Below are 20,771 nucleotides of genomic sequence, written 5' to 3' on the forward strand. Positions count from 1 at the left end.
AGAATTTGTTACTGAATCTTAAAATTTTTTACATAGTTGGTGGTGATTTGCTTTTATAATTCTGAGGAAGTCTAGCAGGATTAATAATTCAACATAAAGTAAATATCAAATTTCTTTTTCTGTTTTAGGTATTTATTTACTTGCGAATGTTTGCGACTGACAGTGGATTTGAAATATTGCCTTGTAATAGATACTCTTCAGAACAAAATGGAGCCAAAATAGTTGCAACGAAAGAGTGGTAACTATTATACTAGTATAAACCCATAAAGTAATTTTATTTAGAGCTTTCTCTTAAGTTACTGTTCACGAGCTGAGCAGTTGTGAGAGGGAGTAAAGTTGGAGCTTACCCCACAGGAGCCAGGGCAGTGCTGGAACCTCAGCCCAGTGACCAGGGTCAGGACGCTGGAATTCGAAGGTTGACTTGAGGAGTTCCCGTCGTGGCACAGCGGAAGTGAATCCGACTGTGAACCACGAGGTTGTGGGTTCGATCCCTGGCCTTGCTCAGTGGGTTAAGGATCCGGCGTTGCCATGAGCTGTGGTGTAGGTCGCAGACGTGGCCCAGATCCCACCTTGCCATGGCTGTGGTGTAGGCTGGCAGCTGTAGCTCCAATTGGACCTCCAGCCTGGGAACCTCCATATGCTGGGGTACGGCCCTAAAAAGCAAAAAAAAAAAAAAAAAAAAGTCGTCTGAGTTGAACCAGATGCTGTCTGTAAGCCAGAGTGCTTTGTGTTTTCCTTGTATTGGTCTGGGCACCTGCTCCAGGACTGCTGAGAGGCTTGGGGTGCCGGGCTTGGTTAGCCTGGTTCCAGAGTCAGTGTTTTACTGGCCTGTAAGAGTGGTTGCATATGAAGTCTTAATGATCCTAGGAGTTTCATAGGTAGAAACCTCCTCGCACACTGCCGTCCTAAAAGTATATGTATGTGTCCAGCCAGGAAGGATAAAAGCCATATATGAAAGAATGTGTGATTCTATCTTTGCTCTAATGCTTGTCCCCTGCCTTATCTCCCAGAAGAAACATGTAGCCCCTCTCTGACATCACCCCTCATGTTTTTCATAGCAAGAATTTTAGGGTCAGGTACCTGAAAATAGAACAGGCAAAGGGCATCACGACCCCCAGGCCTCTCGAACGGGTGTTTGTACGTGAGTGTGCGTTGTCTGCCGTGGGATGGCAGCAAGCCTGCTAACCGGCTCCCACGGCTCTTGGTGTTGGTCAGCGGGTGTGGAGTGTTGAGATCTTGGGTTTCAGAGCTGCTTGCCTGGTGGAGGAGCCACCAGCCATGTATGGCTGTTGAGCCTTTGATAGGTGGCCAGTCCGGATCAAGAAGTGCTGTAAATGTGACACACACACCAGACTTTATTTTGAATTGTATTTCTCAGGGTTCTCCGACAGCACAGCAGGTTAGGGATCCAGTCTTGTCACTGCAGCGGCTTGTGCACTGCGGGACACAGGCACGGCCAAAAAAAGAAATGTTGTTGTCATTAAAATTTCATAATGATTACCTGCTGGATTATATTGGTTATAGGGAGTTCCCTAGTAAAGTGTATTACTAGGAGTCGTGGCTCAGCGGAAACGAAGCCGACTAGTATCCGTGAGGATACGTGTTTGATCCCTGGTCTCACTCAGTGGGTTAAGGATCTGGCATCGCCATGAGCTGTGGTGTAGGTCGCAGATGTGGCTTGGATCCAGCATTGCTGTGGCTGTGGCTGTGGTGAAGGCCAGCAGCTGCAGTTCTGATTCGACCCCTAGCCTGGGAACTTCTATATGCTTTGGGTATAGCCCTAAAAAGACCAAAACAAAACAAAACAAAAAAACCCAAAAACCAAAAAACATACGTATGTACATGTATGTGTGTGTGTGTATATATATATATGTATGTATATATATGTGTGTGTGTATATATATGTGTGTATATATATGTATATATACGCGTATGTATATATATAGTAACTAAAGGTACTTGCACCTGTTTGCATTTTCCTGCCTTATTATGGCTACTGGGACACTGGAGGTTGCAGATTCGGCCCACGTTACATTTGGATGGTGCTGCTCTGGAGGTGGCATCCCAGCTCTGGGTTCTCCGGACCCTTTCCTGCCACTTGTCTCTCCCCCGCCCCCCCCAGTGCCAGCCAGTTGCGTTCAGCGCAGTGGTTGTTGAGGCTTTTCTCTCTGTAGGACACTGCTGGGTCTCGCAGGGGGATTCATAGATGTAGGCAGCAGATTCTTGAAGGACTTCCCAGGCTCTGCTGAGGACGAGGCCGCTGTAGGAGTAACCATGGCCCAAGGCGTGGGGCTTCCAGTGAGGACGAGGTGATGGCCCAGTGGGGATCCAAGTGAGTCGGCTGAGATACGCGTAGCTAGATCTTCTCAGTTCCTGGTGTTTATTGGACAGGCTTATTTTATTAAAGAAGCCTTATTACTTATAATTACTAGTAATTTTTAACATCGCGTATTTTAAATAGGAAACGAAATGACAAAATAGAATTACTGGTGGGTTGTATTGCCGAACTTTCAGAAATTGAGGAGAACATGCTACTTAGACATGGAGAAAACGACTTCAGTGTCATGTATTCCACAAGGAAAAACTGTGCTCAGCTCTGGCTTGGTCCTGCTGCGTTTATAAACCATGGTAAGCTCTGTTTTAAGGTGTTAGCTCTAGTGTTGGGTAGCACCGCTAAAACTGTGAGGGAGTGACCTTCTCTTCCTGTAAGGAGGGTTGGAAATAGAATTTCTTCTCTTTTTGCACAAACTTATTAAAGGAGATATTCCTGTAGTTTAACTTGAGACCTAAAACTTCTATCAGAAATGGGTAAACACTATGTGGAAAGCTTATTTCAGATTTCTGTAATTGTTCGTGTTTCAGATCTTATCTACAGTTAATTGACTTTATCTTTTGGACATTTTTCAGATTGCAGACCTAACTGTAAGGTAAGCATAAAAACTTTTTTCTCTCAAGTATTTTGTTTCTGCTTTAGCTTTGAGTTTCTTAATGAGTTCATTTTATTTCAGTTTGTGTCAACCGGTCGAGATACAGCGTGTGTGAAGGCTCTGAGAGATATTGAACCTGGAGAAGAAATTTCTTGTTACTATGGAGATGGGTTTTTTGGAGAAAATAATGAGTTCTGCGAGTGTTACACCTGTGAAAGGTAAAGCACTGAGTCAGATGTTCGGCTGTTACTTCCTTTTACCCACCCGGCGACTCTGGGCCTAAACTCCTGTCGTCTGCTCGCTATTTAAAGGAGGGATAGTCTTTTCTGTTCCGTGGCACTGCACCCAGTTCTTCATGCATTAACAGAATCAAAGAACATAAAACTAGTTCGGGGTTTCAGCACCTGACCCCTTAAAACGTTATCCTTACCAGATGTTATTCTTACGAGTGAGTGAGAATATACATATGCTTAAAGAGAACGGGAAATACCTTACACACACGCACACGCACACAGAGCCAGGGAGGCTTGCTCCAGAACTGGCAAGTGAAGATCAAACCACTGACAGCCATGGAAAACCTGGGAGGTTGTCTTGTGTACTACCAAGCTGTATCTTCTGGAATTATGTTTTGAATTTTTTTTTCCTTTTCTTTTTAAGGCCACATCTGCAGCCTATGGAAATTCCCAGGCAAAGGGTCGAATCAGAGCTGCAGCTGCCAGCCTACAGCACAGCTCACGGCAATGCCAGTTCCCTGACCCACTGAGTGAGGCCAGGGATCGAACCCGCATCCTCATAGATACTAGTCGGGTTTGTTTCCACTGTGCCATGAAGGGAACTCCTTGGAATTATGTTTTGATGCACATGCTCTTAATTCCCAAGTTCTCTTACTTGGCGAGGGACTTCTCTTTTTGACCCATCAAGATTCTGGAATCTTTGTAGAAATCCCCCACATCCAACTTAGCAGGACTCCTTGTCCATGCTACTCACTGTGGCAGCTTCTTAGAGAGAGAGCTTCACAGGCTCATCCAGGCCAGTGCTGCAGGACGCCCCCACACCTGCCTAGGCAGGCAGGGCACAGCCACCCTGGGAGAGACCTGGTGGTGTGGCCACCCTGCCGGTGCAGAGGCCCAGACCAGCCCAGCCTTGGAGCCCTAGTTCTCTCCACTTGAGATGCCTTTGCCCGTGGAAGCAGAGATGGACAGCAGAGATGCTGCTTCTCTGAGAACCCCCAGCCTCCAGGCACGAGCCTCAGGAGAAGGGGTAATTCCCCAGAGGCCACACGTCCCTTCCTTCTGGGCGACCAGAGGTTCCCCTGCTGTGGGGAGAGAGCAGAGGCCTGGGTCACGGTACAACCCAGCTGTTCCTCTGCCAGCACTGGGCTCTCCATGCCATGAAGGGACAGTAGAAAGCCTATTCCTGGTGTGCTTATCTTCTTCTACATTAAAAAAATGGTTCAGACATTGCTTAAATCTTAGGCTAGTCTACACCGTGACCTTTTAAATCCATGAAGTGGTTTAATTGCAGTTGAATGATGTTCTAAAACCCTTTCTTAGAAACAGCGTAGTGTAGCAGTTACTGCCTGAGACCCGCCCAGGCTGGAATCCTGTGACTGCATTTCATTAGCAATGTGATCAGGCAGCTTAACTGCTTTTGTACCTTAATTACCCGATCTGTAAAGTGGGAATAATATCAGAGCCATCTCCTTGGGTTGCTGTGAGGATTAAATTAATCTCACAAAAATATGTAAAACAATACACAGTTAATAGTCAGATGTTAGCTATAGACTTGTTTTTTGTTTCTGGCTATTTTCCCATTAGAATATAAGCTCCATGGCAGCTTTTTCATTTCCTGCTCTATCCCCAGATATAGTGTCTAGAACAGTACCTGTCACATAGTGGATGTGTGATAAATATTTGGTGAATGAATGGAGCAGGTGATATATGCTAACAGGTTTTTGGAGGCTGTCCTGAAAAATGGAACCACATGTACAGGAATCCAGATCAGCCCTGAAGCAGCTCTTTGACTGGTTTAGAACTGCACGTGCCATTGTAATCCGCTCCCTGGGCGGATTAGTTCTCTCGCATGGACTCCGTCTCCCTCTGGTCTTTTGGGGGAACCCTGCCCACCCCACAGGGTTAGTGTGAGAAAAAGAAACGGGCAGCAGTTCCCGTTGTGGCTAGGTTCCCTTCGGCCTTAGAAAAGGCAAAAAGGCAAAAATAAACAAACAAATAAATAAATATACAGAGTAAACTTAATAGAGAAAGACTAGAAGAATGTTTGTGTGACCTTGCAGTAGTGGAAGTCTTTTGAAAGTAGGTAAAACATAAGATAGGGTGAAGACGAAAATTTTTGAATGACCGAAAGCAAAAGTCAGGCTGGAGGGAGAAAGAAGTACACAGATGGCAGAGTTACTGTCCCAAGTACAGAGCGTTTCTAGGAGCTCACGAAGAACAGACCGGCGTCTGCTGGAGAAGAGAAGGCTGAGGAGGATGCGGCGCCGACTGACGGCCGTAGAGCAGGAAAGAGGGCAGTAACGAGGGGTGCGTTTCTGTATCCAACTGGCAGAATTTCGAGGCGCATTTCGTGCTGCTGGTGAGGGTGTGGAGGAGCAGGCGCTTACGCGGTGTGAGTAGGGCTGTAAATTGCTAAAGCCTTTTGGGAAAGTCGTCTGGCAGTGTTTGTTCAAAATAACCATACCTTTTCCACCTGGCTGTCAGTCGCGTCGGGAAGGATCTAGCCTGTGGAAATAGGAGCACTAGTCAGTGAGGATTTGGTTTCAAGAGCAGTATAGCAGTGGAGTTCTGGCGGCAAGCAAAACAACCCACACGGTTCAGTAGTGTCCGTGGGCCGTGCTGGAATAAATTCTGCAGTGTTTACGTAAAAGGTACAGCTTCCAAAACAGGTTCAGTTCAGGTTAATTTGTGCATGATATAATGATAAGAAAGCTGGTTGTTGAGTAAGATGTATGGTATTAGCCTTTCTTGGCTTTTTTTGCTTAAAAAGAAACAACAGGAGTTCCCACTGTGGCATGGGTCACAGCGGAGGCTCGGGTTCAGCCCCTGGCCTGGGAACTTCCATGTGCCTCGGGTGTGGCCATGAAAGGAAGGAAAGAAGAAACGGCACTGCATAGGCGTGTAACCCCTGGCAGAGGAGTGGAGGTCAGGTGCCGGCAGGTGGTTATCCTGGGCTCTGGAGCTCTGGGCATGGAGGGGCCTGGGGAGCACTGTTACCTTGCGCTTTATCGTGTGTATCCTGTGATTGTTTCACTTGCAGCAGATGCAAGCATGTGTTATTTTCATAAGTTAGAAGAAGTAGGAGTTCCTGTTGTGGTGCAGTGGAAGCAAATCCCACTAGGATCCATGAGAATGTGGGTTCTCTCCCTGGCAGCGCTCAGTGGGTTAAGGGTCTGGCATTGCCGTGAGCTGTGGTGTAGGTCGCAGATGAGTTCAGATCTGGTGTCGCTGTGGTGTAGGCTGGCAGCTGCAGCTCCAGTTCAACCCCTACCCTGGGACCCTCCATATGCCACAGGTGTGGCCCTAAAAAGTTCAAAGAAATAAAAAATAAAACTGATTTCCAGATAGAATAATTCCACCATGAGTATTTATTGTATATTTAGGTATGGCCCATGTTTCCAGAAATGTTACGAGTTATGGTAAAACGGCACAGAATGTCTGAAAATACTGTATTAATCTCTTAACCCTTATGAAGTGAAAACAGCCTTTCGAATGTACACAGTGGCTTTCTGAGTGCTGTGGCGAAGAGAACCTAGAGGCTCTTAACAGTGATTTCTCGTGTACCTGCTGAAAAAAGAACCAAGGCAGTCCCACAATAAGAAGGTGGTGGTCTTGCAAAAGCATTAGTAAAAGTAGAATTCCAGTCCATTGTGGGCAGCAGTGCTCACCTTACTTCGCAGAAAGGCCTCTGCATCAAGGTTAGGTCTGTGTTTCCCCGTGGCATGAGGAGCTTAAAGGGGGTGGGGAGAAAACACAGGTTTTGTTTTCCCTTAGCAAAAGGTGAAACACTCAGATTCCTTGGGGAGAAGAGTTAATTTCTCTTCATCTCACTCCTGAAAGAGAGGAACCACAGGGGGCCTCACGGAGGCTGCGTTGCTATTGTAGTGGAGTTGTCACAGTTTTGCCACAAGTTCTGAAGCTGACGTTACATGGCTCTTCTTTAACAAGCTAAGGCCAAGAAAAGGCAGATTACTGAAGGCAGTTTTGAGCAAAGAGATGTGTCATTTTTTAAATGCAGTGCGTAGCGCTTTATTTTTAACCTCATTAATTTATACTTTGCGTATAAATTTACCTTCGTGACACCGAGTCAAGTATAGGATTGCAAAGTAGGTTCTCTAGGAAGTTTAGGAGGCCTCCTTAGGAAGCACCCACTCACTGCTGAAGAATATAGGAAGATAAAGCCAGTGTAGATCATTCTTAGCCAGTGGTAAAAGCAAGTCTTTTAATGTCTTATTTAGTAATATTTTGTTAACTTTTAATTATGTTCATGCGGTAATCAGGAAGAATGTAGCAGTTTTTTATTATTCCAGAAGTCATATTTTCACCACTACAGGCTAGCTTTCTTGTACAGAATTTCAATTAGGATTTGTTTGTATGTAACATGAACTTCTAAGTAGTAACTTAGTTTACGGAGATTTTCTTTTCTTTTTTTTTTTTTTTTTTTTTTTTTGTCTTTTTAGGGCCGCACCCGTAGCATAGGGACGTTCCCAGGCTGGGGTCGAATCAGAGCTGTAGCCGTTGGCCTACACCACAGCCACAGCAGTGCCAGATCCTTAACCTACTGAATGTGGCCAGGGATCATACCCACATCCTCATGGATATTAGTCAGATTCATCAGCGCCGGGCCACAGTGGGAATTCCTGGAAATTCTCTTTTAATTCCTTGATTCTCAGTATTCCGGTAACAGTGTTAAACTGTGCAGAACAAAGCTGAGATACAGTTAACAGGTGAGTTATTTAAGCTGCAGTTGAGACTTAATAACTAGTATACCAGCCAGTTTTAAAACTGAAAAATGAATTATTTATTTTTACCCACACGTGAAATTCTACAGGGTCCAGTAGCTTCTCCTGGGCTGTTAGCGATTTATTGGCAATAATCATAACAAATTGGTTTAAGTTTGGGGCTTTTTTGCCTTAATTTTACTTACATATGTATTTTGAGAATCCTAGGCTTGGCAGGCTTCCAGTGAAGGTTAAGGCCTGGCCAGTTTGTCCCATCTGCTGACCCGATGTAGCCAAGCACCCTCAGCAGCCAGGCTTGTTGTCAGTAACTAGCTGTTTAATCTGTGCTCTTTCTTTTGCAGACGGGGAACTGGTGCTTTTAAATCCAGAGTGGGACTGCCTGCGCCTGCTCCTGTTATCAATAGCAAATACGGACTCAGAGAAACAGATAAGCGTTTAAATAGGCTTAAAAAGTTAGGTGACAGCAGCAAAAATTCAGACAGTCAATCTGTCAGCTCTAACACTGATGCAGATACCACTCAGGAAAAAAACAATGCAAGTAAGTAAGGGAGATTTGATAAGCATATCTTTTTTTTAAAGTATTTTCACACAGTTTGCTTTTTAAAGCATGCTTTAATAGTTTGGTCTTTTAAATACGGAGAGAGAGAAACTCTGGGATTCATGCGCTTCTCCAGCACCGCAAGGTTCTAGAAATGATTTGAGCACGAAAGCAGTCTGTATCCTGCCTCCAGACTTAACATGGTCCTCTAGATGAGATTGTCTGCTCTTCTTGAATTCTTGGTAACTGGTTATTAAATTCTTCATCGTGTGTTCCAGGGTCACCATATGTTTGACAGAAACCTTTTCGAGGTGGTAGTCTCTCTGTAGTGATGTTGTCAGGTCCTACAAGAAGACCAAGGATGGGGTGGAACCAGGCACTCACATGTCTGCGCCTGGCCAGGCTCTTAGGACGGATGATGGACTTGGGGAGTTCATAGCTTCGGGCCTCAAGGCTTCCCCCTTTTTACTGCTTGCTTGCTTGATGTTTTCAAAATGAACTGGCCCAGTTCACCAAGCCACCAGTTACCAGACTCAGAATTATGATAGAGGAGCAGTTTGAATGTCACTGTACTATGATTTGTGATAGCCACTACCCAGAGCAGCAGGAAAGACAGGAAAAGGAGGAAGAAGCAAGCTTAAGACCAGTTTTGTATGGGGGCAAGATCTAATGGAAACTGGAAAAGGAGAATGAAGAAGAAGGAGGAAAGAAAGAGAAGAAAGCCTAAACAGGCGAAAGAACACACATCCTGTCTGTGGAGCTTTGAAGTCTTGGAAGCACTTGATTGCGGCTGGGTTTCCTCTGGGTAACTCCCGTTTTCCCTGATGGCCTCTAAGGCAGTGGGCTGTTTAGTCCTACTGGTCTCTGATAGGAATAAAGTTTAAAAGTTTCAGCGTGGTGGTCCCCCAAGTGTTTTGCCGGTTTGGGCACTCTAAATGTCCACAGATTCTTCTTGGCACCTGCGTACCCTCTGAGATCTGACAGCTTGAGGCTTTTCTCCCTTTCTTCAGATGTTTTCAGCCCAACACTGGGTGCTCCTTCCCCTACAGGCAAGCCCAGAAAAAGGGAAGATGTCACTGCCATGAATTCCCGAGTCTGCCTGCTGCTGGGGTCAGAGGCCAGGGGACCCTCTGTAGTGGAAAAGCAGCGCTGTGCTCCTATTCCAGTCTTTACTGTCCAAGGCGAACAAGAAAGAGCAGTTAGTTCGGCATTCCCTGTTGACTGTTGGTTTTAATAATAAATGCAGCATAATCAACTTTTTGTTTTCTGAGTCTGGTTCCTTGGTGAAACTGGAGACTTGTGAACCCCACGTTGTTAATGTGTACATGAAACCCTTAGGAGCGCACTGCCATCCGTGTGCGAGGATGGCCGCGACACTGTCCACACGGCTGTGACGTTCGTGGGGGCGTTTCGTGTTTTATGCATCAACTCTCTGACCGATGCATGGATGCCAAACTCAGTACACCACTTGCTTTGAAAGATCCAACTACAGGTATTTTGGGGAGGTGTCGGGTGTTCTGCTAAGTGACCACCTGGGAGAAGTTTTATCAGTAACCAAGTGCGTGTTCCAGGCCCGCGAGTCATTGAGGAGATTCCGCATGTGTGAGACTCGGGCCCCTCCCTCAGGGGGCTTATGCCTTCACTCCAGGATGGGACGGGCCCACGAGGAAGGCCCCTTGCTAGGTGTGAGAGGGTGCAGGTGACCCTCTAAGCTGTGGTCTCAGCTTTACGGAATAGAAGGACAGCACTCGACGGTGAGCATTTCTCTTAGGGTGCTTACGTATTCACATTGCCTTTCTGCAGGAGGATTGTCTGGAGTAATTCAGGGGTTGGCATGTTGCTAGGCGCGGCTCAGGGCCAAAGGAGCTGGAGGCCGGCGGCAGCCATCTCTGGAAGAGTGTGCCCCCAGTGTGTTCCTGTAGGCTGTATTTCCCTGAGTTTGTGTCTTGACCATAACCTTTGATCCGTTTGGAAGGCAGACTCATCGAGACTGCAGAGGGTGCGAGGGCAGCACTGCCCAGGCCCTCTCCCGGGGGGAGGGGCATCCTTCAGGTGCACAGCCTCGGAGTACCCGGCTTACCCTGCGGTGTGTTGAGACTTTAGCAGCTGGTTCTTTGAACAGTCTGTTTGTGTCCTTTTTAAAGAAACAGCTCTGCCTAGGTGGAAGCAGTTACTTCTTCCTTCTTTGCAGCTCCTTTTTAGGAAGGTGGCTCAGGAACCGCAACTTGACTCTGCTTCAGCACCCAGAGAGGAGACAAGAAATCCATTTTCGCATACTCAGTCCACAGAGCTGAGTTATAATGCCATTAACTAGAGATTCCAGTTTTATAGACCTCTTGTACCTCGATGGCTAGGCCACCTCCCACGGTGCCCTGCTCCAGTGTGAGTCACCGAGAAGGACACAGTGCGAGTCCCAGAGGACTTGGCCAGCGGCATCAGTTTGCTCAGCTGGACTGAGGAGCGCCTGTCCTGGAGAGGTGGGCGGGGCCGCCCCTTCTCATCTGTCGCCCGCCACAGACACCACTAGTTGGTCTGAACACTCTCTGTGAAGCCTTTCCAACACCCTGTTCCAAGCAGTCGTTCCTGTGTTAGTCACGTGAGGTGCAGGCTGCTTGTGGCGCCTGCTGAAGTTGAACCAAAGTCTTTAGCACCTTTAGATGCTTGTGTTCTCAACTGTGTGTGGCCTCGTGCTGCCTTGGCTCATACGGAGACCTGTCCAGTGGGCGCAGATGCAGCTCGAGCGCTCAGGAGGCTTTGACATCATTTTCCTGCTCTTGTGTCCGGCTGTAATTCTTGATGCCCACACAGAGCTGCCTTATGATTTTAAGGATGCCCTGAAGAAACGCTGGCAGCCATAACCTGGGGCCTTTACCTAGGAGTCGGGAGCAGCCCCATGGTAACTCTGTGCTGTGTGTCAGGGGCAGGGTCACCGTAGCAGAAACCCCGAGAGGTGGAGCACAGAGCTCAGCGGAATCCCATCTCGGCCACTCATCGCGGGGGGGGGGGGGGGGGGGGCAGGCACACCCGTCCACGCGAGCTTGGTTTTCACACAGTCCTAACAGCCCTTCAGGGGATGGTCATCAGGGTTGAGAGCGTACGGATTCAACCATTGCGCACAGTACCCAGGGTGTATTAATGGCTAAGAATGTGTGTCTCCACCTAAAACGACTGTCTAGGTGTATGCATTTGGGATTTGTCGGAGCCACAAGGGGAGAGCGCGACACATGGTGTGTCGGTGCTAAAGCCAGGGTCGCCGCAGACGCGCCTTACCACCGCTGTCGGAATCTGGAGTCTCTGGACCGTTTCCTTAGCTTGCCGTCTCGGCCGCTTTCTCATTTAGCCTGCTGTCACTGGCATTGTCAGTCCCCAAGGGTAGTGGGGCAGCAGCTCTGTGGGACGGCGACCCACTCGCTGTCATCTTAGTTACGTTGCTCACACTTCTCTGACCCGGCTTGTCCGCGTCCTTTCCGCCCTTTGACATGATGAGCACACCTTTGAGCTGGGCTTTTGCTGAGATCGTGCTTTTCAGACAAAACGAGTGTGTGATGATAAATACCTAGATGTGTAAGTGCAGGCTCTGTTGAAATAACACGTAGCATCACATGCAATCTCTTTGGTGCCGTTTACGACACACACGCAAAGTGCTTCATCAGCGATGCACCACAGGAGCCGCCAGTGAGGCTCTCGGAAGGAGGGCTGGAAGGGGAGGCCCAGGTTCAGAATCACCACAGTGAAGGTCATCTCACTGACAGAGACAGGCCCCAAGGCAGGGACGTCTCGGGGGCCCTGAGGGGTCGAGGGAAGGGCAGCCTACCATATGTGGGAGGCCACGAGAAGGTTCCCGAGCTGAGCCTTCGAAAGGGATGAGCAGTCGGCTGAGGGCAACACGTTCAAAGCAGGGAGTGTCACAGATGAAGATAAAGGGACGAGGGTGGGACTTGAACAAGTAAAGGTCATGAAGGCTGGAGTTGAAGGTGGGGAGAAGGGATGTGACCCTAACTTGTGGCCGTGATTCTTAGGGTGTTAGGTTATTGGAAGGCTGAAAGCCCATAAGAGACGTGGTGTATTAGGAGACTCCCGGTGGGCAGCTGTAGGGCGACAGGGCGGGATGTCGTTGCCGTAGTTCAGACAGGACACTGGGACATGCAGGAGTGGGCTCACCAGGACGCGGCAGCTGGCTGGGGAGGCAGTGAGGAAAAGCAGGCCTCAAGGAGGCGCCCGCAGTGTCTGCGTGGGCAGCGGGAAGGGTAGTGGTGTCACTGACCGAGGTGGAGCTTAGGAGGACCAGCTGTGAGGCTGATGGTGGGGTCAGACCTGTTGACCATCTTAGAGGTCAAGGTCCCAGTGGACATTCGGTGGTGCCGATCAGTGATTAAGGAGAGAATCTGGCCAGAGAAAGTGGTTTGGGACCTGCCAGCATATCGGTAGTTGTAGTGGTGGGAGAGAGGATGCTTATCACCTGCAGACTGTGAGCAGGGTTCCCAAGGGCCTGGGACCACAGAGGCCTGAGGACTGCAGTCGGCGGGCAGGCGGAGGCGGTGCAAGATGTGGAGAGGAAGCTTGGAGGAGGGTGTGCTCTCGCGAGCAGCCATGGAGAAGCGTTTTCAGGGAAAATCACGTCCGATAATGGCTAGCAATTCTGCAGAGAAAGAAAAAAGTATGAACAAGTATGAACGCTGTGAAGTGTTTGCTGGATTTCAGAGCAGGAGGTTGTGAGAGCGATTGACAAAGGTGCTCTCAAGAGGCACCAGTTGGATCCAAAGTGCAAAGGGATTGCCGTCCAGGACACAGGGTGTATTGTGAACAGGCAATTGCAGATGTGAAATGAGAGTGGCTGGGAAAAGGAAAATGAAGGTCGAAAACCACTAAGCCTGGTCACGGAACAGTCCTTGAAGAGCCGTAGCCTGACAGCGCCTCAGCATGGGCCTGTGTGAGAGCCCAGGCCCCAGAGCACCAGGGCGGCTGCCTCAGGAAGCACGTCTTCTCGGTCACCTCGTAGGAAGCTTTGTAAGCGTAAAGAAATCCATGAGCAGGAGAATTCCCTGTATATCCTCATGTTTTAAAAGTGATTTCTGGCAAGTTGTTCTGTGCATTTCGAGTTCATGATACATCAGTTGTTCACGCATTGAGTGGCACCCAAACTTTACTCCCCCTCCTGTTCTAAAAATAAGTGTCTCCCTGGTAGCAGGCCACGCAGCTACGTGTGTTCGTGGTTCAGTCGTTGGCCCTCGTTGCCGGGAGTTCTGTTGGTTTAGGTGTCCCAGAGCCATTTGGGGGCCAGTCCGCCTGTGTACCCAGGTCTCTCTCTGGGTGGTTTGCTGTCATGAGAATGCTGCTGTGCATTCTCGTTCCTTCCTCTCTGTGAAAACCAGCTGGTGGGCCTCGCTCAGCCATGCGGAAGGAGCAGCAGCCATCGTGGCATCTGCAAGCGTGTAGAAGCGACAGTCTTTGTCAGGCAGTGTGCTGGGCTTAGGTTCGTTGGTTCTCATTCTCCCTGTCTTCTAGTGAGAGGTGATTACAGCCTAGTCATCAGCTTCCCTAGTGAATGACTTACGGGGCTATTTTGATGGGAAGAGGTTTTCAGGCAGAGGGTGGGGAGCAGACTGAGTCATTGAGAAACTGACTCGATGCCAAGCGTTACAAACATAGGTCCAAATATAAACACGGAGTAGAAGAGAAAGATGGCAGAGGGTCAGAGGCCCACCACTGGGGGAGCTTGCCCTTGGGTCACGTGGCAGCCCTGTGAGAAGCCATCCAGCTGTCCTGTCCTCAGCTTGTCATTCCCAGTAGGATGGTCACGGACTTGTCCAGAGGCAGGAAGTTGGGTCCGCCTTTGTCCTGAGAGTGTAGCTCTAGCAGCTTCTTCCCCTCCATGAGTTTGGTTGTTGGCAGCAGCAGTCACTGGAGGGAGAGGCCAAGCCCTTGCGTCGTCTCTGCCGGTCCTCGCGGCGCGGAAGGGCGCGGCTCAGGGTGCGCGCTCCTTTGGCGATCAGTGTCTCTTGGCATTAACAGTACGTGGTTCCCAGGGACTCTTTCTTGTTTGCAGACGCCTGTTAGTTAATGTATTTCTGTTCCGTGTCACTGGCCAGGTCATATACTTTGAGTTAATCATGGATCTTAGAAACATTTAAAATGATGACTTTAAGAAGACTTCATGAAAGGAACAATATTATTTTTACTTCGCTTTGCTTCACATGTTTTATGTGATAAAATGCTGAATCAGGAAAAGAAATACTCGGTTTGGACCGGTGTTGATGGATGAAGGACAAGCTTAGGGTGACATCTAAGTCCAGGCTGTGCTGAGAGCTCTTGAACCCAAAAATTACTCACCCAGAGAGTGAAGAGGTGCTTCTCAAACCAGAGGCAGAAATTCGGGAATGTAAAGGAAAACCAGGGAGGGGTCGTGCTCTGGCGGAGACTCCGCGGGGTCTGCCTGCCACGCGTTGGCGTTCGCGTTCGCGTTCGCTCGGAGGATCGGAACGCTCCGTAGCTAAGAGTCTGGGTGTCGGCTTTGTTGTGTTGAACGTTACTGTCACCGGGACTGTTTTTCATCTTTTTTTTTTTTTTAAACTTTGCAGCTTCTAACCGAAAATCTTCAGTTGGTTTGAAAAAGAACAGCAAGAGCAGAACATTAACAAGGCAATCTATGTCAAGAATTCCAGCTTCTTCCAACTCTACCTCATCTAAGCTAACTCCTATAAATAATTCCAGGGTACCAAAGAAACTGAAAAAGCCTGCAAAGCCTTTACTTTCAAAGATAAAATTAAGAAATCATTGCAAACGGCTGGAGCAGAAGAGTGCTTCGAGAAAACTCGAAATGGGAAGCTTAGTCCTTAAAGAGCCGAAAGTAGTTCTGTACAAAAACTTGCCCATTAAAAAAGAGAAGGAGCCAGAGGGACCAGTCCCAGCCGCAGTGGCTGGTGGGTGCTTAACCAGACATGCAGCGAGAGAGCACAAGCAGAACTCCGGGCGAGGTGCCCCCGCGCACGCGGAGGGCGCCCCCTGCACGTACACAACCAGGCGGTCCGTGAGGACGAGGGTGGCCCCGAGGGAGACCTCCGACCTCAAGCTCGAACCAAATACCTTGGATGGTTATAAAGGCGGCTCTACGGAACCAGGCCCCGACGACAGCGAGCAGCCAGCTCCTGCGGACCAGGAGGAAGCCGCGGCTCATGAAACTGCACAGAAGGGGGAAGCCAGGTGTCCCAAGAGTGACAGCAGCACCTCGAAAAAGAAATCGCGGCAAGGGAAGCTGCCGAGACAGCTGGCCAAAGCAGAGGACCCCGCTCCAGGGCACGACTCCGCTCCAGGGCACGACTCCCCTGGGAGAGCTGGCTTGGCGCCCGACGGAGTGGGGTCCCACCCTGACCTGGGCGAGCACGGCGGCCTGGAGGGCGTGCCTGGGAGCTACACGGACTGGGCCCCTTCGCCTGTTGGCGGCCCCGTGGTGACATCAGATGGCTTCAAAACAAAAGACAGCTTCAGAACTGCAAAGAGTAAAAAGAAGAGGCGAATCACAAGGTATGATGCCCAGCTGATCCTGGAAAACAACTCTGGGATCCCCAAATTGACTCTTCGCAGGCGTCACGACAGCAGCAGCAAGGCAAACGACCAAGACAAGGATGGGATGAGTTCGTCAAAAATAAGCATCAAGCTAAGTAAAGACCGTGAAAACGATAATAATCTCTATGTAGCAAAGCTTAACAATGGGTTTAACTCAGGAGCAGGCAGTAGTTCAACGAAATTAAAAATCCAGCTCAAGCGGGACGAGGAGAGTAGGGGGCCGTACGCGGAGGGGCTTCACGAAAACGGGGTGTGCTGTAGCGACCCTCTTTCCCTGCTGGAGTCTCAGATGAAGGTGGACGGCTACAGTCAGTATGAGGAGGAGAGTACGGACGGCTCCTCCTCCTCCGAGGGCGACGGGGAGGAGGAGGACGACGAGGACGACTTCGAGGACGACTTTATCCCTCTCCCCCCGGCTAAGCGGTTGAGGCTCATAGTTGGAAAAGACTCCATAGATATTGACATTTCTTCCAGGAGAAGAGAAGATCAGTCTTTGAGGCTTAATGCGTAATAAGCTCTTGGTCTTAATGTGACCTGGGATAACTACTTTCAAGAAATAAAAAATTCCAGTCAATTATTCCTCAGCTGAGAACATTTTAGTGGCAGCACTTCTCTTGTCTCTTCACTTATCAGCATAATAACTGTAGAAAGTGTACAGTGTACTGACTCTTCTTAAAAGTCTGATTTGTGCAAATTTTTATTGTACTTTTTAAATAGCCTTCTTATGTGCAATTCTGAGTTAGAGTTAAAGCCCTCTTGTAAAATAATAAGGCTCAAGCAAATTGTGCAGCGATAGCAACTTTCCACACGGGCGGGACGTGGAAACCAATAATGCGGCCACAGAGTTCTCTCTTTTTAACTTCAAGAGCATCAACGGGCTCTTTAATATACGACTAAACAATAATTTCAAACAAATCATAGTAGCAACATATTAAGGTTTTCTAGTATATGCTAATATCACCAGCAACGATCTTTGGCTTTTTGATTTATTTGCTAGATGTTTCCCCCTTGGAGTTCGTCAGTTTCACACTGTTTGCTGGCCCAGGTGTACTGTTTGTGGCCTTGGTTACATAGCAGACCATCGGATGGGAATCAGATTGATTTCTAAAAAAAAAAAAAAAAAAAAAAAAGTCCAATTACATGCGCGACAGCTAACTTCACAGTACATCACATGTACCGGGGTAGCAGCAGGCAGGATGAGTTTCAATGCAGCGTATTTATTGCTTGTCATGTAAATTAAAGACCTTGTATTTAACACTTTTCAGTCCTTTTAGATAAAATTGTTCTTTGCAAGAATGATTGGTGCTTATTTTTTCAAAAATTTGCTGTGAACAATGTGATGACAACAAGCAACATTTATCTAATGAACTACAGCTATCTTAATTTGGGTCTTCAAGTTTTCTGTTGCACTTGTAAAATGCTACAAGGAATATTAAAAAACTCTATTCACTTTAACTTATAATAGTTTATGAAATAAAAACATGAGTCACAGCTTTTGTTCTGTGGTAACCTATAAAAATGTTTGTCTTTGAAATTCAATGTAAAGAACTGAAAACAATGTATATGTTGTAAATATTTGTGTGTTGTGAGAAATTTTTGTCATAAGAAATTAAAAGAACTTACCAGGAAGGTTTTTAAGTTTAGAAATATTCATGCCAATAAAATAGGAAATTATAAATATATAGTTTTAAGCACTGCATCAGTGGGAGTTCTTGGCTTATGTTAGTTTATGTATGAAGATATCAAAGATTTTTTGACTATATTATCAGTTAAGCAAAAAGAGGAGTCAGATTTAATTTGTTTTTGAAGCACTTTGAGAAGAGAAATTAATTTTAAGTAACTTAATGAGCAAATTTTTGATTACTACTTTGTGTTCAATACCAGTCTTTCGTTTCTCTGGATTATTTTATGGATCATTTGACAGAGAATTTGGGGATATAAATCTGTAGCAGGTGTCTGACACCAGTCGGTCTCTTTATTTCTGGGAAATGTGTACGTGTAACTTTCAGATATACAGTGTTCCTGAGTAAGATCAATTTTAGGGGATTTGTGTAGTGTCTAGAAAAGTAGCCCATATCTTTCAATACTAAAAGGAAGCTGCAGGTGTTGAGAAGTCCAGTGGAGAAAACCTCAATGCTTCCCGTTATCACTTACTGATTCCTACCGGTTTCTAGGTTCTGGGGACGTTGTTTAAACTAACTTCCTTAAAACTCTTGCTAGCAGGTTCCGCTTAGGACCTGATAATATTCAGAAAAGTTTTTTTGGAATTTAGAACTTTTTCCTCCTTCTGTTCTTGGAGGAATCGCCTCTGTTGTCTTCTGTCGTCTCGGTCTCGTTTGTCACGGTGCAGCTTCACCCCTCAGGTATTAACGGGGCAGGTGGCAGAGCTCCTTGCACGTGCTCACCCCCCTTTGCCCGCTCCTCCTCCTCCTCCTCCTCCTCCTCCTCCTCCGCCCAGAATCCTTGGCCCCCCAAGGAGGGGCTCGGAGCACTTTACAGCCGCACCCTGTCCTGCCAGGGTCTCCATGCTGGGGTGTGAGACCCCCGCCCCGAAGGAAGGCCACGCCGAGACCCTGGGTCTGGGAAGTGCCGGAGAGAGTGGGCCACCTCTCTGATTCCCACTTTCTTTCGTTTGGAGTCTTTCCAAGAGGTTCAGAGACTGAATCTTCAGCTGTCTTCTTGGAAGACCCGCAACAGTCCTCTCAGTCTTAAGGAAAAAGTAACAGCACAGCACATTTCCCACGTTTCTCCATCGTGAAGCTTACTTTTAGTAACTTATTTATGATGTTGGTTCTCACTGTCCCGGCCTCGTCTTTGGGGGCTGACCTTCCCGTGGGTCTGAGCAGTGTCGTTGGGTGGCGGTCACTGCCTCAGGGGTTGGTGTGCACAAGCGCTCGGCAGGGCTGCCGTCGCCTTCCAGGGAAACCTAATTTCCGTTTTTACAAGTAGGGGCCTCGGAGCTGGTCTGGCTCTGCTGTAGAAGTTCACCGCGTGGGTCGGCGCAGTCCACACGCTGCCGGCCACTCGGAAGAGGCTGCGTTCAGTAAAACTTTCAGCTTGAGCTTATGCAATGATTGGTAACGATTTTGGCATTGTAAGAATTAGGAAATGATCGTAGAAATATATGTAAAGTACTCAATTTTCAATCATTTTTCAAATTACTGTTTTAAATTGTTTTGCTGAGTTGTAATACTTTTGAGATACAATGTATTCCTTGTACTGAAAGAATGAAAAAAAAGGACTTTTTCAGCATTTGAGGTAAGTTCTTTAACGTTTCATTAAAAACATTTTTTACAAATATTTTGTACATGCACTTGCAGTATTGAGGTTAATCATTTTAATAAATTCGGAAATTGAAACAATTTGGCCGGTGTTCACTGTATCTGAGCAGAAAGGATCAAAGTGGTGACTTTGTGGAGTTCCCCTCGTGGCGCAGTGGTTAACGAATCCGACTAAGAACCGTGAGGTTGCGGGTTCGATCCCTGGCCTTGCTCAGTGGGTTAAGGATCCAGCGTTGCCGTGAGCTGTGGTGTAGGCTGCAGACGCGGCTCAGATCCCGAGTTGCTGTGGCTCTGGCGTAGGCTGGCGGCTACGGCTCCGATTGGACCCCTAGCCTGGGAACCTCCATATGCCGCGGGTACAGCCCTAGAAAAGGCAAAAAGACAGGAAAAAAAAAAAAAAAATTTGTGACTTTGTCCGCTAGGTTTTCATTTAAAGGAGTTTTGTAAAATCAGATTTTCGGAAGCTTTCGGCATCTGTGAGTGTGGAGTTCTCTGAGCCCTGTGGCCAAAGGAGGCTTCTGGTGCCATTTGTTTTAACTGGGGGGAAAGCCCTCACTCCTCTGTTGGTGGGGAGACTGCTGTTGATCTGCGTGGCCTCCCGGCCTGGGACCCACGGAGGCTTTCGCAACAACGCCTTGTTCCTTGGTGTTTTCCCTCGCGACTTGCACAGAACTGGCTGGGCCTTTTCGCGTCCAGTTTCTGTAGCAGAAACCTAGTTGAGAAAGGAACCCAGCTCTGCAGCACGGCAGTGACTTGGGAGCCCTCTTTGCAGCACCTGTAGGTCTGTGTGGGCGCCAGGTCCTGTTGCCAGGTCAGCTTCGGGATGAGCTGCATCCACTCTCGAGGGCCGTCCGGGTGAGTGGCACAGAGCAGCCTGGAAACCCCCCCACAGAAAAGGTTGGCAGGTGGCATGCCTGGTAAACACACAGGCTCTTCAGGAGGCCCAGGTCTGCTCCCTACATGACACTGTTACTCTTCCGTCACCGGTGGCAGCTCAGCTCGCTAGCAGCTTGCAGCCCGGAGCCCTTGGGTGGTCTTTCAGACGCCCGCTCTGGTTAACATGCGCCCCATGTTTGCTGCCCAACCCAGTGGCACTCAGCCAGGTGCGAGCAGGCTGCCCACCTCAGGCATTCCAGCAGCCCCAGGGGCCCGTGTGACCTCTCGCAAGGGTGTATGGAAAGGCCTCCAGCCTCCTTCCTCCCTGGGGTCACCCAGAGGAGGAGTGGACTCTGATCCTTCGGGAGGGGGCAGGGCACGTGGACAGGCAGGACTGGGGAGGGGGTCTCCCACTAGGGTCCCTCCTCCTCACTCCTGCACCTCTGCCACACACTCTCCCAGGGCATTGAGCTTACGTCCCTGGAAGCAGCAGCAAAGCTGCTAACCTGGCGGACAGCAGACTGCCTGCAGCCTCACTGACCTGGCTTCGGTGGTAGTGTTCTTTTTAAAAGTGTCAGTCCGGAAGTTCCTGTCGCGGCTCAGTGGTAACA

The 20,771-nt window shown here is 48.3% G+C and overlaps 1 protein-coding gene across 12 annotated transcripts in view; it reads left to right on the forward strand.

Annotated features, from left to right (window-relative positions):
- Nucleotides 1–19,365, forward strand: part of KMT5B (lysine methyltransferase 5B) — a 57,728-nt gene extending 38,363 nt beyond the window's left edge. For 3 of the 12 annotated variants that reach the window (XM_021082726.1, XM_021082728.1, XM_021082730.1), the window contains 6 exons: nucleotides 129–238; nucleotides 2,462–2,628; nucleotides 2,908–2,927; nucleotides 3,009–3,145; nucleotides 8,244–8,440; nucleotides 15,019–17,133. In XM_021082726.1, coding sequence (XP_020938385.1) covers nucleotides 129–238; nucleotides 2,462–2,628; nucleotides 2,908–2,927; nucleotides 3,009–3,145; nucleotides 8,244–8,440; nucleotides 15,019–16,514 — 2,127 coding nt within the window. In that variant the 3' untranslated portion in view covers nucleotides 16,515–17,133. Of the gene's footprint in view, nucleotides 1–128; nucleotides 239–2,461; nucleotides 2,629–2,862; nucleotides 2,928–3,008; nucleotides 3,146–8,243; nucleotides 9,697–15,018 lie in introns of those variants that run through there. The other 9 variants (XM_021082731.1, XM_003122431.6, XM_021082725.1 and 6 more) reach the window with 6 other exon arrangements.

This window comes from Sus scrofa, chromosome 2 (genome assembly GCF_000003025.6).
Source record: "Sus scrofa isolate TJ Tabasco breed Duroc chromosome 2, Sscrofa11.1, whole genome shotgun sequence".
NCBI classification, from domain to species: domain Eukaryota; kingdom Metazoa; phylum Chordata; class Mammalia; order Artiodactyla; family Suidae; genus Sus; species Sus scrofa.